Source organism: Carassius gibelio, chromosome A16, assembly GCF_023724105.1.
Source record: "Carassius gibelio isolate Cgi1373 ecotype wild population from Czech Republic chromosome A16, carGib1.2-hapl.c, whole genome shotgun sequence".
In the NCBI taxonomy this organism is placed as follows: Eukaryota; Metazoa; Chordata; class Actinopteri; order Cypriniformes; family Cyprinidae; genus Carassius; species Carassius gibelio.
Window position 1 is genome coordinate 11745109 of NC_068386.1, and position 17744 is coordinate 11762852.

The following is a 17744-nucleotide window of genomic DNA, read 5'->3' on the forward strand; positions in this document are numbered from 1 at the left end:
ACATATCCGCGATTGTTCATCAGTGTCTGTAATGTGTGCATTAGGTGCGAAACTTTTAGGAAACGTAAGTTGTAGGTTAGTCAATAGCTACTGGTCAGTCGTATCCGCAAAATAAACTGACCACTGACATCATAAACTTGAGTGAACGAAAGGCAACAATCAGATGTGCATTCACACAAATAACTTTTTATTAGAATTTTTCAATATGTGTTAACACAAATTACTTTATTTTAATTAGTTGTTTTAGACAAGAAATGTGCAAGCAATATCATGTTGCAACCCGTTCTCATCAGTCTGCGTATATGACGCCAGGAACCGATGAATCGGCTTTTTGAACCGGTTCAATGAGCCGAACTGTTCGAAAATTCATTAGTTCCTCATATAGTGGAAATTAACCTTGAAATGTTTGTCATTTAAGAAGTTTTTTGTACTTAAAAAAAAACAAACAAAAACAGCACATAAAAAAAATACATAAAGTTAATATTCTAAATCTATATAAAATGGTACAAACTCCATAAATCTGTGATATAAGGAATTGGTACTAACATTTCCAATGCTTTTACTTGTCAGAAGGACACACCCACAATAGAGTAGACTTATGAATATTCAAGCATGCTCCACAGTGAAATAGAAAACCTGAGGAATCCTATATATTTGTAGCCTTGTACAAGCCTTGTGGAGTGGAATCTGGTTTATTTATGTCCTGGAAGGAGTGGATGGATTTCCATGAAGAGATACATCTGTGTGCCAACTTGTCTTTGAGGGAGTGCATTGATTAGAAACTAATATGAGAAACTAATTCTTAAGTGAATGTGTAATGCATTTAGGGACAGGTAATTGCAGAAAATCTAAAGTGTTTTGATACAAGTTCTTGACATAGAAGAAAAGCTGCATGTTTCTAAGTAACAAATCTATGACTAGGGTGTTTTAACCATATATTGCCATATATAACCTTGTTGTCCTTTCACATCAAAATAAATAAAATAGTTTTTTGTCTGTTTTCAGTTGTAAGTGGTGCTGGAGTTGAATGGATTACTGTGATGTTTTTATCAGCTGTTTGAATGTTCATTCAGACGGTACCCATTCACATTCAAATGATCCACTGATAATGCGCAAATGCTATTTTCAGCAAATATTCATTTTTGGTAAACAATTTCTTTAAGTCTTGGTTTTTTTAAATATGATGCAGTATTATTCAATCAATATGGTATTGATTAATAATCAGTATTGAAGATGTGTTTCTAGGTTGGGTATCAGGTCTACTTTACGAATGCAGGCAGCGGCTGAAGAATGCATTACTTCTTAATCTTTTTAGGGGTCCAGTCACTGAAGGTATGTTTGTATTGAAAGGAGTGAAATTATATCCTTATGAAATGTATTCCTCAAGCCAAAACTCAGGAACTCACAGAAAACAGATACCATGCTGCCATGCAATAAAACAATAAAACTGATCTGGAAAAGAGATCTTCAATGAGTAAACAACACCTATCGTCTTGCTAATTTACGACCCCCTTCCTCCATCTTCCTCTCCTCTCACCTCCCTGCCTCTGACTCTCACTCTTCTCAACCAAAAGCAAGAATATCCATATTCCATGTTATATCTTATGAATATGTTCTTTTTTACACTTCATGTTTAGTATCATTTTAAAGGTCTCTGTGCTATTGGTAAATTTGTCTCAATTTCACAGTAGTCACTTGTATTATAAGAAAGATTGAGAACATTGGAAGAATTGTGTTCTGCTAAGAAGTGGGTGTGTTCAACTTTAGGGGTCTTTGAGAATGTTTAACTCCAGCCCGGCTTGACCCTGATGTGACCACGGGAACCTAAAGAACCAAAATGACTTTTTATGTTTTTACAACTGATTTGAAGATTTCTTTGTTGTCTGGTCTGAGGATTTAAAGGAAGTGACAAAACAATATGGAAAAACCCTCATGCATTGTGAGAGTCTCTGGAGCTCTGCACCAGAACTCTCTGCTGTCTCTCTCTCTGCTGTCAGGTATGATTAAAAAATGTAACTGTATTAAACACATTGTGCCTATAGAGCACTGTATAGTTGTTTGTTTGTGCTACTACTAAGCTAGTTAATTTAAAATTGTTATATTTGATTTGATCTCTTCTGAAATAATTTTTCAAGTAAATTAATTTGTAGTGGTATTTCCGTAAATCTGCGTTCAGGACAGATCATATTGCAGCAACAATGGATGAACCATGGGGAACACCATTAGGGGCTTCAGATTTCTGAAGGTCGCTGACTTAACACGATGTAGCTCTCGGGGTTATAGGGAAAAATAAATTTTTGTTTTGAGCATGCAGGTTGTAGCTCACTTAAAGGTATTATAACTACTCTGCATCCTCTGAGTAAGTTTAGAACTGACGAGTGGGTTCACTTTCAGCTGAGTGTAATTCCTATGATATACCTGGTCCCCAGTGAACAAATAATTGAAAGTATGGGATTTCCAGAATACTCAAATATCTAAATTAATAAACAGTCGATATCTGTGGTAGAAATATTGCCCAAATTTAATGATCATGTGAAATTAGGGGCAGACTGAACACAGAGCTAGGCTAAAATGAACACTAAATCCTGATAAATTCAGAAGTGCAAGTAACCGAATATGCATTAGACCTTCGACCAGGCTGCTGGATTCCGCTTTTTGGGCTGGCGGGTGGATCCTTACAGTATTGATTTTCTTCATCTTCCCACATGCACCACTAACCACGGGCACAGATCTTGTCATATCTTGTGTATCTCAGTGTTGAGCTTAATATTTCGTGAAAATCATCCACAAGGTGGTGCTGTTGGTTACTATATTATTATAAATATTCTTAAAATTTTTCTTATAGAGTGTGTGTGTGTGTGTATATACAACTATAATAACAACTGTTATTTAAATTTACATTTAATCATTTATCAGGTAATTTATACAAAGCGACTTACAAATGAGAACAACAGAAGTAATCAAAGCCAAAAAAGCGCATTAATATGTAAGTGCTGTGACAAGTCTGGCTTAGCCTAAGGCAGTACACATATTTACATATCCCTTAAGTAAGCAATACCACTAAGTATTGCTAATAAAGTTAAGGGCTGCTCTTGCACAAATGACTCCGTGCTGGTTTGTATTGGCCGCTTCCAGTTATCCCATTGTTTTGCCTCCAGCTAATGGACTAGCATCTCCCATCTCTGGTTCTTCCTTCTATATTCTCTATTCATAAGTGCAGTCATGAAGGCCATAAGGCCTGCACAGTCAGTTTGGCCTTGAGGATTTCAAAATGCGCCTGGCTCTCAAACGTGGCAGAATAGATTACACAAACATACAAGTAACTTCTTAAAATATTTTATTTAGGACAAATATACTATTTCATCAGTTACAGGTATGTAGTTTAATGAGACAACGTGTACGTTCTTACTCTTTTCTGTGCACACTTTTAGAAGATCCTGACAGTCAGTTAAAAATGTAAAAATAAGAAAATGGAGGAAGTGAAAGTGAAACTAGAAATGGTTTTAATATTGCATTTATACCAAGGAACTAAACCACCATTATCTTTCAACTAGTTAGACCAGAAAAGTTATCATATGCTCAGAGCTCTTGTATATCATCCAGAGTCCAAAGGAGAACACAAAAATGTGCTAAATCAAGCTGACTTGACCAACCAGTGGTTAAATAGTGAATATAAATGGATCTAACAAATGAATGAGGAGCAACAAACAGGAGAGAACCAAGGTGTTCCACATTTAAAGAACAATAAACTATCTGTACTCTTCTCTTAGCATAAGGTGATTAATGACAACCCATCATTAGTTGCATCAGCATCCAGCAAAAGATGCTTTTGTCTCCATGCCATCTTTTTTATGTCTTTTTATGTTTGAAGTTTAAAGTTAAACCTTCATGTTGTGTTATGTAAAAACTATACTGAAATTAGCCTCTTTTTATTTTATAGGCCTACATCTTTAATAATAAAATAAATAATACAATTTCTGTTTGAGGCAAAAACACATACACTTCATGTCAGCATCAGAAACAATAAAATAAAAGAAATAATAATAAAAAAATGGTGCCATAAACATTTGCTGAGATTCTCAGTTGAATAAAGTAGAGGTTTAGACTCCGAAACTGTATTCCCTACATCACAACTTATTACGGCATTTAAAATTATCCTCATTACTATACTTTACTCCACCATTTTATTTTGTATATCTACGGTTTAACACGAACAAAGAATGGTTTGTTATTAAGATTTTTAATATCACTCAATTTAAATAATCATTAAGCTTCACCTTAATGCTTTTTTTATATATATATTGAAGTATTTTAATTGGTCTTAGGACATTTTAGTTTGGACATTTGAACATAAGTTTTAAATATTAAGTACATCAATAAAGACCCTCTCCATCAATTTTCAGAGCACTTTCATTACACCTGTAAACTTCAAAGATAATTCAGACTGAGAAACCTTTTAACACATATTTAATAGTATCAACACAGATAATTACATTTTGATACCACTAAGTTAACTACAGTACAGAATATGTGGCGTCACATCTCTATTTCCCTCTACAATATATTTTGCTCACATTATCTCTTTTGCAATGCATGTCAGTCCGCACAAACAGACTTGTGGCCCACAGTTGTATCACATATGATCACAGTTGTCACATCAAACACATAATAAAGAATTTCCAGTTTTATATGCATGTAAAAAAGTAGAAAAAAAAAAAGTTTGGGCAGGTTGAAAGTGACACTATAATATAAAAACCTGCAGCACCAGAACAAATGAGGAAGTAAATTAGCCACTAGCTCGTACTGGCCAGGCAGGTGTGGCTCAGGTTACACAGATGAAAGAGATTACTCATGGGCTGTGTCATAAGGGCTTGTTGGGTATTTTTTCAGGAAGTTCTGTAACAACACTTAATTATTATAAGACCCCAGCGAATATACCAAAGAATTCAATAGAGTGACATGTACAGTATTACAGAGGGTGATGGAAAATAGAAGCTGCTGATCTGATGCGTTTTCTCAGGGCTGTGGTGGACACCTATGTAATGTTGATCGGTCTTGTTTGCTCAGAGCCGGTTTTACATCAGACTACATTTCACACATTTGACTTGTTTCTCTTTGCTCAGCAAACCAAACTGAGCATTGGCCAGAGAATCAACCAACTGCCAAAAGTCCTTGAATGCGACACCCTTCCCCTCTTCCACATTCAGGTCCGTCAGGAGTTTGTTGAGTCCTTCCTGGTCCCCTGCTGTCTGGAAGAGAATAGGGGGTGTGGGAAACTTTCAGAAAAATTCTGATGATAATTTCTCATTTTTATTTTGGTCTGTCCTAGATAAAGTGGCATCAATCCAACTAACAACAATATGTTCTAAAAGTTTTAAGTTTTTGCCAAATTCTGAGAATGTTCTATGTTTGCTGAGAAGTAAACCATTGCTGATTATGGCAATGTAGCTTTTAGGTTGATATTATAATAGGTTTTGAGAGATTGAAATAAGTGGTGTCACGATTGGATTGGAGGTTCTGGCTTACCTTCACCATGGTGGGCAGCTCTTTGGAGATCATGCTCTGGAACTCCTGGGCTGTGAGCGAGTCAGCATTAGTAGGAGATGCTGAATGGAAGTTTGTGACCAAGGTGTTTATGGCCAATTCTAGATCTGTGTACTACAGAGTGAGAATAGTTTCAGACTCAAGCACATCTCTCACTGACAGAAACCACCCTTCAACATATAACGGCGAGGCTTTGTTGCATTCCTCATGAAATCCTCAGTTTATCAGCTGGGAGCTGTAGAGACCTGTTGCTACCCCTATCTATGCTTCTCTTAGAATACATTCCTGTGCTGGACTGTTTAGCATGACTGACATCTACGTTGGGCGTTGGTCAGAGAAAAACAAACAACAAAAAAAGCTAAATAAAAAGTAAAATCTTTTATTTTTATTAATTATTTTGGTTTTGCACGACTTCCGTAAGTCCACATTGACCAAATTAAGAATACAAATAAGTCGATTTTGATCATAGTAAATACATTTAATACATTTTCTGCACTTACAATATCGAAGGGAAATTATGACGAAAAAATTAAATATATTGGTGAAATATAGCTAGAAGTGGATCTTGTAAGTATACGAATCGAAAACATAAATTATTTAAATGAAACAAAAATAAAAGCTTACCTGTGTGGCCATTGGGCTTGTCTCGTCCCATGCGGAAACTAGAGCAGGTGAAGTGAAGTGACGGTATTTCATCACCTGACCAGCGGTGCCTCGCGCCTCCGACCCGCCCACTCTTCACGTGCACGCGGGTAATGTCCACGCTTTTGTAGTATTGAGAGTTTATAAAGGAATATGTAATGTACGGAATGTGTTAATTTGCGTAACAGACAGAGATTGAATGGTACTCCTTAGTTTAATGTAAAAAAAGGGGGATGGTGGGGAAGAGAAGGAAATAGTTTGAATATTTGTTTTACGGTTAAGAAAATGCAGCTCATACTCAACATTCCTCCGACAACCATGTCCATGTAAACACAGTGTAACCAGGACAAACCGCATTCTGACAGATGTGATGAGATTACATGAGATAACATTTGAACATTTTTTGTAGTTTCATCATGTATGAAAAAAAAACCCACACATAGCCTCCTCCTCCACCTGGCGTAACATTACAGATTTATAGTCAACAAGAACCTGTGAAAGCATGCCTTTAACTCTGTTATTAACCTCGACATTTTGATGTTGTTGATCCATATAGAATGATCCTGAATACACTGAAATACTGAAACAGACATGCATACATTTTTTTAAACACAAGGTAAATACTGCTAGTTTGAAAGATGCCCTGTGCATCTGTTTAACTCAAGAATATGTGACTAAACTGAAGGCCTGATCATTACTCTTCCTCTCTATGCTCTGGCCAGGTTAAGGTGATTAGTGATCTCCCATAAACTGGCTTGCTCCTCATCACTGGAGTCTCTGAAACTCACACATGTAAGTATTTACGTGTAGACCTTTTTTCAGATACATAGATACATTTTCCAAATGTAAATATAAAAGCGAATCAGAATAATGATCAGAATGAAAAGAATATGCAAGGTTAAATAAAAGCTGCTGATTCCACAAACTATTCTGTTTCGTCCTCGTTGAAAAAAGTGTGCTTACAGTGACAGTGCCTTTGTTGGTATTACTACCACAGATGTTGTCGATAGAGCTTAACTTGTATTCATTCCAAAAATGTTTTTATAAAGTGTCTATCATTGTTCTGTCTTGTGTCATACAGCTCTTGGTCCTCGTGGAATGTGATTGTGCATACAGATACAGATAGCACAGAGCTTCCCCATCAATGTGAAGCACAGCGAGCAGTAATGGTCTGTTAAAGGAAATCATTTTGTCCAGCAGGTTGGTCTAACAGTTTGTTTCTTTTCGCCAGTTATAGATGATCTGAAATACAGTCCTTTCTCTAAAGCAGGTAAACCAACATTTGCAGCGAAGGGTAGGGCAGATATGCACTTCATCATCATGACCTCCCGTTTCTTACACTTTCCCACAGGACATGTACAATATCCAGGAGCCTGGCTATGGTGGCATCACCTGGTAGGCTGCAAAAATATGAGGAAGTGTGTGTATTCATTTACTTTCCCCCATGACTTTTCATTTAATTTTTAGTTAAATTATTTCTGGGGAGAAATTGAAATATTCACTGAGAAAGTGTTTTAAAATGTTACTTTTAGATAATACCTAATAGATAACAGCATTTATTTGAAATATATTATTTTGTAACAATGTAATATGATCACTTTAATTTGTCCTTGCTGAATAAATGTACATTTATGAATCTTTTGAATGAATGAATCTTTTGTTTTCTTAGTTTCTCTCTTTCAGGATGGTACCTGCCACACCCAAACCTCAGTAAACGTTTGACGTAGCCTCCAGCAATAAAAAAAACCCCAGAGTGAAGCCAAAAAAAGACGTTTGATTGGAGGGAAGACAAAGGCCAAACATATAACCAAATGAAAGTTAAATGTTTACATATATCTATTGTTTTTGCTATCACTGAGTTACGATAACTAGTGCAGTTGTACAATGTAAAAAAATGAATACATAAAAAATAAAAAAGCTAAAAACTAAAATATTTATTTATTTATTTAAACAACAGTAGTTGAATTCTAGTTAAGGTTTCAGTGCAATTATCTTAAATACACTTTGAGTTGACAGACATCATTAGCACATTAGTGAATTTGTATTAGTATTTGTGCTTGTGGCTGTGGAACGTGCCATCTGTTGTTCCAGTTTTGACCACTAGAAGGCACTGTAAAACAATAGACACCTAGACTGACAGCACAAATGTTTTTTGTACAAATGTCTAATTGTACTTGTGTTGTCGTTTTACCAATAAGCAGGTATCTCGTGTCGTCAGGCCCCAAAGGCTTCATGAGACATTTCTTGCTTAGCACAGTGATGCTTCCTTTTTGCAGGATGTCAAATGAGGCTGCAATGCCCCTAAAGATATCTGTGGCATAACCTGATCCAACCTGATCACCTGATCATTTGTACTGCAACCACTACAGGAGCTGGAGCAGATTTTTTTCTTTAATTAAAATGGTTACATATATATATAATATAATACATATATATATAATATTATATAATTACATTTTTCTTGGCCCATGGGTAGTTTATCTTTGTTGTTTATGCATGAACCCAATATATAATGAATTTGGGCTATCAATTTGTATATTTGACAGTCAGATTAGGGGCCAAAATAGATGTGGATTTGAGTTGTGTTTGACGAATTTGGAGTATTTGGGGATTTATGGGTAGAATATTGTACTGTAGTTCTAACCATGTCTTCTACACTCTTTGTGCTAGTGTACATAGATATGTTAAGCATTTGTGTTTGTGTCTACATAGGTGATACAACAAGTACATGTATGTATATATATGTATATATATGTATATATATTATATGGTAGAACATGATAGATGGATAGAAAATATATAGAAATAAAGCAAATCATTTACATATTACTATTTTAATGTAAAAATGTTGCAAACATGCAATTTTTGGTGTCACAGCTTTTAGTGCAGATTACTACAGCAGTTTGACCTTCTGACATGTTGTCTCTCTGAGTGTGAAGCACTTTTCCTGTTCTCTGGTAGTTGTTGACCTTTCCCTTTTGAACTTTTTCTCATCTTTCCTTGTAATCTCTCCTCTCTCAGTTCAGGGTCCTCCTCCACATTTTTGGACCTCTCAGCCTCTTTCGGCTCTGTTTCACTTATCTAAATGTTCTAAATGAACACTCCTTCCTTTCTTCCTTCCTCTTGACCCTTCCCCCCACACCATCTATCTGCTAACGGACACATGCACACATCATTTAAGTCTACACTTACAGGGCCCGATGTAGGTGAGAGTTTCTCTGTGGCTGAGGGGAAGTACAGCTGCTTTGTCCTGTCTGGAGCACTTCTTGTCCAGCTCAGTAAACTGGTCAGTTATGTACATGTCTTCAAAGGTATCATTATGAAGCTACTGATGTTTGTACAGAATGGCCCTGTTCACAAATGCATAAAAAACACTTTTACACAATAGAGCTGTTTGGGCATTTTGTCAATCTGTAGGCCAACCTTGAGGAGTAAAACTGTTCTGAATATATTAACAAAATATATTAACAGTAATATTTATTATCATTATTATTATGGATTTTTTTTTACAAGTTTCCTAAACAAAAGGAGAGAACCAATGGCTCAAAAATCCTTATTCAATTCCTTATCAATTTATATTAATGTTATGGATAATTTTGTCCCAGCTCCTCCATGATCTCCCGAGAAGCATCTTGCATGGACTGACTGTTGTTTAGAAACAGGTCAAAGTTTTTGGAGGTTTGCCTTTTATATTCCTTCGATCAAATGCTGCATTGGTTGCTAGGGGTAACAACAGCAAAATGGCAATAACTAAACAATAAGCTTCATTCAGAGTAACTAAATAAGTTTTGATAGAGGTAAGAATCACTCAGTACTGTTTAAAGTAGGAATCTCAGAGGAGCAGTACTTTATGAAAAGCCAAAGCAGTCTTCATGTGGTCAGCAATATATGATGGTAAGATGCAGAACAGCTGTCCCACTGCCGGAAAAGTCCATTAAATCAAACAATAAGCATTAATTAAAAAACAACATCTGTACAAACTAATAATTTTTTCAGACGCGCATTATGCTGAACTGCAGAGTTCTGCTCCATAACGCCGTAATCAATTATTTTAATGCTGATTCTGTAGCTACAGAGTTCATGTTTACATTTGCTGTCAGATCACGATCATCTTGTTGAGGAATGTGCAAGATACGTACACATGGGAACACGATCACCCCTCTTCACACTGTAACATTTAGGGTACTTAAATGTGAAAAACTGTTCCCACAGGAGCAAATATCATCATTAAACTATCGAGCATGGAGATGAAGAGTAATTAGGTTAAAAGGAAATAATTCTGCAAAGGCAGAATAGACATAATGTACCAAATATAATAAAACCAAACCACTGTGACGCAGAAAATAAACAGGATACTGTAAATTACAGTGAGAAATCATTGCGTTGTGACTATAAGGTTTCTTATAAGAGTGTAATGATAGGGCTTTCAAGGGACTAATCATATACCAGAGATGCACAGCGTGCGAGCCCACAGAGAGACTGAAACCCATCCAGGAGGCGGCGGAGGACCGAAAACACAGAGATCAGCTCCATGCAGTTCTCATGGGGCTCATCAGCAAGAGCCTAGTGCACTTCTGATATGGTACACCCAGCTTGTCATTACGCACTTCATCCAATATTCGCTGAAAAGGAAACACAGGGACTTCAAACAGGCATAAACTTCCAACCCCAGTAAATAAATGAAAGACCATAGGCGGGTTTGCCCAGACAATATCATTCCTGGAAGCCTGACCGGTTGATTCACTCACCGACATGCCGCACAGATTCCGTCAGAGCTCCGGTTAAGTTTTGTGCTCGGCCTGCCACTGAGTATGCCTTCCTCACCATCTGTTTTTTTTCTTATTCAGGGCCGCTAAACAAAGATGTTTTCAGGATTTCGAAACAGACGTATGTACAACACTGCTGTAATTTTAATGTAAAACAGAAGACCTTGATTACTTACCGGTAATTCCCATGGATTTTAAAAGATTTATAATTCAATTGGAAAGAAAATAGATCTATTTGTGTGTATCTAAATATTTGATATTTATTTAATATACTGAATTATATTGATTTGTATACTATCCCTTTAAGTTATTATGATGTGAATTTCAGAATAATTCCTCTACTCCCTTTGAGCAGATGTTGGTGTTTTTAAAAGAGGTGTGTTGTTGATATCTTGAACATGATGTTGACTGATGGCAAGTTCTGAACCGCAGATCACACTGTCTGGGCCTTGGATAACCAAGGTACAGATGATGAAAAGAAGGGGAAAGGTTTACCCCTGACTGAAAACAAAGTCATGTTAAGGGTATTCTATAGTCTTTGTTCTTTGTTGGGGAAATCATGCCTAGTGGTTAGAGAGTTTGATTCCTAACCCTAAGGTTGTGGGTTTGAGTCTTGGGCCGGCAATACCATGACTGATATGTCCTTGAACAAGGCACCGAACCCCAAACTGCTCCCTGGGCGCCGCAGCGTAAATGGCTGCCCACTGCTCCGGTTGTGTGTTCACGGTATATGTGTGTTCACTGCTGTGTGTGTGCACACATTGGATAGGTTAAATGCAGAGCACAGATTCTGAGTATGGATCACCATACTTGGCTGTATGTAATGTCACTTTTTAACTCACTCATGGTTGCATCCTTTAAAACTGCTACCTTTTGCAGGGTGGAAGAAACCAGCAATGGAGTGTCTATGGGGAACCCAAACTAAATTACCCCACTCAAGTGTGTTTATGTTACATTTTTTAGAAAACATATCAATCTACAGAAGTATCCGTAGTGCATATCAGTTGTGACCTTTTGTGAATTTGCAGCTTTCTGCCACCTGGGGTCCATAAGTTCTTGTTGGGGCCACTGTCAGAGTTTCTCACAGGCGTTGTATTTAGAGCTCTGAGTGCTAACTAAATATGCTGAACACTACAGTTAGATTGTAGATGATCTTTTAAAAAATTGTGAAAGTAAAAAAAAAAAAAAAAAAGGTTTTGAAAGCCTTTTATGCTCACCAAAATTATTTTTATTTGGTAAAAAAAAAATTGTGTTTTTTATTTTTATATATTTTAAAATGTAATTTTTTCTTGCAATGCCATAACAAGATTTTCAGTAGCCATTACTCCAGTCTTCAAAGAGTCACATGATCATGTATAATTAATTATTTATTCATTCTAATATTATTAATAATATTATTATGGATGTTGAAAACTGTGCTGGTTAATTGTTATTATTATTATTATTATTATTATTTTTTTTTTTATTATTATTTTTTTTTTGGGAAACATGATACATCTTGTCAGGATTCTTTGATAGAAAGTTCAAAAGAACAGCATTCACTAGAAATCATTTTTAACTTTATAAATGTTTTCACTGTCATTTTTCATAATTCAATAAGTCCTTACCGAATAAAAGTACATTTTTGAATGGTAGTGTATATAAATTATTTAATTATATAACCAACATTATATTATAATCATAAAACTAACATGGGATGCTGATCTTGTCTTAGTGTGTTTTTAAGGACAGATTTTTGGACTTACATGCAAAATATCATGCAAAATATTTCCATGACAACAGTACATCTTGTTTTTGTTGGATGTGTGTTTGTGGGTAAGTACACTGCAGAAAGTAAACCAATTGACCCTTATAATGGTGCCATCTATTATGTAATTTTGTCGTTTAATTTATTAAAAATTTTTTTATATATATTATTTGTTGTAGAAGGTTTCTGCTTCAAGCATACACATATACATTATGGTTATCTTTGCTGTATTGTCTGTTTATGCAGGTCTATGTACTTTTGGAAGCATGTTTTCTTCACTGTTCCTCTGCTCCGTCCTCCTGATGTTTCCTATGATTGGTTCGCAAGGACAGACATTCTTGATGGTTTATGTGCTGCATGGACTTTACCAATGTAAACTTTAGGAACATATACAGGAATATTAAACTCTTTAACAATGGCAATACAAAGCACAGATATCAGAAACTTGCACAGTCATGATCCTTTTTTAGTTGACTCATCACCTGTGCTCTTTCCATCAGACCCCATTGCAAACATCCAGTGTAATGTGCAGGATGTGGCCTCCTCCATGGGCTGTAACATAGACCTGCAGATCACACACTGCAAGGTGATGTGGAGAATGCTGACAGAGTCCTGACACTAGACACAGAGTCTTGATGTTCATTTTGTCTATTTTTTTAATGCTAATGTTTCAAATTGTTTTAGATAAAAGTATTTTTCTATTGGTAACTAATTTAAATTATGTAAATATGTTTTAATGTAATATTATATTAAATATATTTTACTCAAGTATTTTAATCAGCTGATGAGTCAAGAACAGTCTTTAACCAAACTTTAATGGCATGGTAAAATACCGATATATTAACAGAAAAACTCAATGAGATCATGTGGAAGTAATATTCATTTTATTTTTTTTAAACATAAAAAACACATTGTTTGATGTGTAACCCTAACAATTTTTAAATGTAGTTTTACATTTAAATATGCTCATTTTCTGACAGAAAAAATATGTCAACACAGACAAACAAGGTGATTACACTGGGCCATGTGGCTCGGGGGCAGTTGTATTTGTAGTACAATATTAAAATTGCCCCTGATGCTGCAGCCATGATAAAATCTTGTAGCATAGGTTGTTCATGTCCATTTTTTATCAAAAACCTAGAGATACAATGTATTTAAGGTTAAATTCGCAGTCATATAATATTTAGACAGAAGATGAAAAATACTGTTCATCCAGAAAGTAACTTTCATACCTCTAAATCAGTATTTTATAAAAAAAATTCTCCAGAGGTGAAATGATTTTTCTCCTTTTTCACAGGCAGAGAGAGATTATAGAACATGTGGAGTCTGCATATAGTGGAGACTCATTTTTAGATTTATCACAGTTCTTCACTGAGAAGGTTTATTCACAGCAAAAGGTACAGCAAAACCTCTCATTATTAATGTAGAAGAATAAAAATCTGATGTTTGTTTGTTTAAAAAAAAAATTCTTATTGTTGGTTTTGAAGAAATTGGAGCAGCAATCAGTGTTTGGAGTGGAAATCCTCCTGGATTTCTCGAAGGAGATGAGCCATGTGTTTCAGGAGAAAACAATCAATCCTTCTCTCATTCACTTTCATCACTGTTTTCATCCCGTAAGTTCTCACTCCTTCCATTAGCGTTGTTGTGCTATATGCGCCCTACTGCCCTCAAGGGATGAAGTTACTCCTATAAAGGTGCACTTTTGTACAAGGGTACAGTTCACTTTTTTTTTTATTCTGATAGTGTATTTCCTGGATAGTTCAAATTATACAATATATTGTAAGCAATGATATACATAAGATTTTTTTTTTTTTGTATGTAATTTTGTATAGAAAATGTCAATAAAATATAATGGAAATAATATTAAGACCCTGCAGGTTTCATTTCTGGCTCTGTTGTGCTTGCCATTGATAGAATCCTGTAACATCCTTGACCTCATCTGAAGACCACAAACACCACATACTTACTAGTGAGGCCACATACACACTTGCGTATATGCTTGAGCAATGTTTTGCTTCAGGATTAAAAGCATTGACATACCTATGTGAATTAGAGTGTTTGTACATTCATTTGATGTATATTTTCTCTTTTCATCTCTCTATCTGTAGGTTATTAGATAGTAATTGGTGGAGATGTTAGCCAGACTTCTGCAGAAAACCAGTGGTGCCTTCAAGACCTCCTCCAATCTTGATGTGCAATCCAGTAACTTCCATAGGTTATTTACTATTCGACTTTTAATATTCTCACTGCAAGAATCTATATTTTTAGTTAAATTTAACATGAATGCTTTTGGGAAAAGGAGTTTGAATTTTATTCAGGGCAAATTCCAAACTCAGTACAGGCTAAGAATAACTGCACAGACACAGAAGGCCTGTGCAGATGAAAGAGAAACAAAGATCTGGAAGAAAATAAACTCAGTGCACCACAGCAGGAATGATATACATCAAATATGTTATTGCATCATGACCCAGATATCAATATAATATTGTACCGCTAGGTCCCAGATCTCTATGATCATTCAAGGTCTTTCTTTGTTTGTTGTTGCAGCCCATGTAACACAGCACTTTCAAACTCGTCTCATTTTCTTTCAAAATGCCATTTCATAAATTTCAGGTTTCTTCCTAACATCCTGAAATCATAGAGAGTTCTCCAACTTCAGTATGAGAGATTGTGAATGTACTCTGTCAGACACTGAATTCCTTATTTGCAGGGTTCTATGAGTGACTCTTCTGAGGCCAAGAGACGTATTTGGTCAAGTCGTCTATTTAATCTGATCAGAGTTAAACTCAAAGTTCTGATTGTTTCTGTGTGTCTCATCCAGATAGGTCTAAATTGGTCTATACTGGTCACCACAGGGCAGTACAGATGCAGTCGGCTGATGAGAGGACTATTTATAACCTTAGCATGACAGCACATATGCCAGACAACATACATTCATAGCTTATTGTATTATGCTTACTTGCAATGTAACCTGATCAATTAATAGGTTATTTGTGTTGTAAAATTCATAGGTTTGAGGTCAGGAATATTTTATCATCAGCAAGGATGCACTACATTGACCATATAATATATTCATACAAAAATCATGGTCTCCACAAAAAAAAAAAAAATATATATATATTATTTAAAAGATTTCTGAAGAATTGTGTGATACTGACTGGACTCGAGTAATGGCTGCTGAAAATTCAGCTTTGCCATCACAGGGATAAATTACAATTTTAAAATATATTAAAATAAAAATAAGTTTTTCTGGCATACTTCTTTCAAATTCATAAAACATTTAACTAAAAAACTATTTTTTTTTTTTACTGTATAATTTTAAGAATACACTTTAAAAATCTTAAATGTTAGAATATTCTTCATCTAAAATCTATCTTAAAGTGACTGTCATTATGATACTTACTGAATTCCAATGGGTATTTTCCTTGCATCTGTTGCATAGTCCTTCTTGCATCTACTTTGTACACACATAATTTTCGTTCTTCCTTGTGTGTGTGTGTGTGTGCGTGTTCATGTGTGTATATAATGTTTACCCCAGCCACATGCTCTGAGCTAGTCAAACGACTTGTGGATCTTCATCCCTCTTTTACTGATGTGCGTCAGGTGCTGCCTGCAGGTATACACCAATCATCTGTGCAGGGTCTTCACTGCCATCTACTTCCCAAAGGTACCATTTCTACTGACACATTCCGGTCTTTTTGTCGAACAGTCCCATCCTGTTTAGCAACCCTACAGTGACATCCTTCTAAGGGGCCCAGCACCTTATGAATGACTTATTGTGCCGATGGATGGTTTGTTTGGATCAAGAGACAGAAGCTAGTACTCCTGGCAGTGTTTATCATTAACAATATTGGTCTGTCATATCAGCAGCTCCTTATGCTTTCTTTGGCTAAGGAGCTTAAATGAGTCATTGTTCTGCATGTGCTGTTGCTTTCTAATGCTGATCACGTTTTGTATTACTTAACTAAACAGATATAGGAATAATAACTGTTGCACTTTCAGTAATGTAATTTGTGTATGGCTTTCAGGTAATTCCCACAAAAACATTTGTGCTAAATGTTTTTTTTTTTTTCAGTATTGTCTATTTACTAAAAAAAAATTTTTCATTTATTAAAGGAAACTTCATCATATTGTCCCGAATCAGGTCTGGTATGAGGTCCGTAAGCTGTAGGTTAAAGGGTTTTTCTCATAATGCAATTTGGTATAAAACTAAATTAAAATAACTGGCACTTTTCATAGTCAGCGCATTTAACAAAGACATTTCACAAAAAGAATTCTCCCAGCAGGAGAATATTTATTATTGCTCAGGCTGTTGTTTTGCCGTTGTACTCTTGGCGCTGGAAGGCTTGAACAAATGCTAAAGGTCTCTATTAGCATAACTGAAACAAACAAAAAGCACAATAACAGGCAAAATTACTTCCTCTGATGACATTTATTTTTGTTTACAGTCAGTTCTCCTATTAAAATAAATGTTTTAATTTTTATTTTTATTTAATTTTAATTTTTTTATGTGAGATATGATCCAGCCTGCTCACTTGTGTTTTAAATGAGTTAGTGTAAGATAATAAGGTTTTTCTATAACAAAATAATGGAAGCTTTGACAGCTTGAACACGGTGTCTTTGGGTTCTAGGCTAAGTTCTGAAGAACATGTGTGATTAGTCCAAGGGTAGAAGAAAATCGCTTATGCAATATAATCTGTTTGGTCACGATTTTAGCTGATATTCTGATTCAGCAAGTTCAATGTGTCTAAGACACAGCGTGCAGTGTACAAGTTGGATACTTTTCTACACATAATGAGTGAAATATGTGTTCTCTAGTGTATGTGCGGGTAGAGTACTAATAAGATAAGAGGGTTTTAAAGTATAATAGCATTAGTTTTGCAGCACTCTCCATGGGCCTGTGCCGGCATGAGGAGGATTACCTATTTAAAGTATGCAATTTCGGATGCAGTCCAAGTTGAGAACCTGAATAGATTCATTTGGAAGTACTCCCTCTGTTTTTATTATTATTACTATTATTATTATTTAATTTGTATATTTATTTA

General features: G+C 35.5%; 1 protein-coding gene and 1 long non-coding RNA gene across 2 annotated transcripts; one reads left to right on the forward strand and one right to left on the reverse strand.

Annotated features, from left to right (window-relative positions):
- Positions 1-4450: 4450 nt before the first annotated feature.
- Positions 4451-6289, reverse strand: LOC128030043 (protein S100-A12). The gene is made up of 3 exons (XM_052617514.1): positions 6169-6289; positions 5527-5658; positions 4451-5249 (listed from the first exon to the last, which is right to left on the reverse strand). Exons 1-3 carry the CDS (start codon positions 6238-6240, stop codon positions 5076-5078), a joined length of 378 nt encoding a protein of 125 aa, XP_052473474.1. The 5' UTR covers positions 6241-6289; the 3' UTR covers positions 4451-5075.
- On the forward strand, positions 6228-7786 carry LOC128030044 (uncharacterized). The gene is made up of 5 exons (XR_008187778.1): positions 6228-6296; positions 6743-6802; positions 6909-6978; positions 7268-7386; positions 7538-7786. It is a non-coding gene; the product is annotated as an uncharacterized LOC128030044 (long non-coding RNA).
- Positions 7787-17744: the final 9958 nt, after the last annotated feature.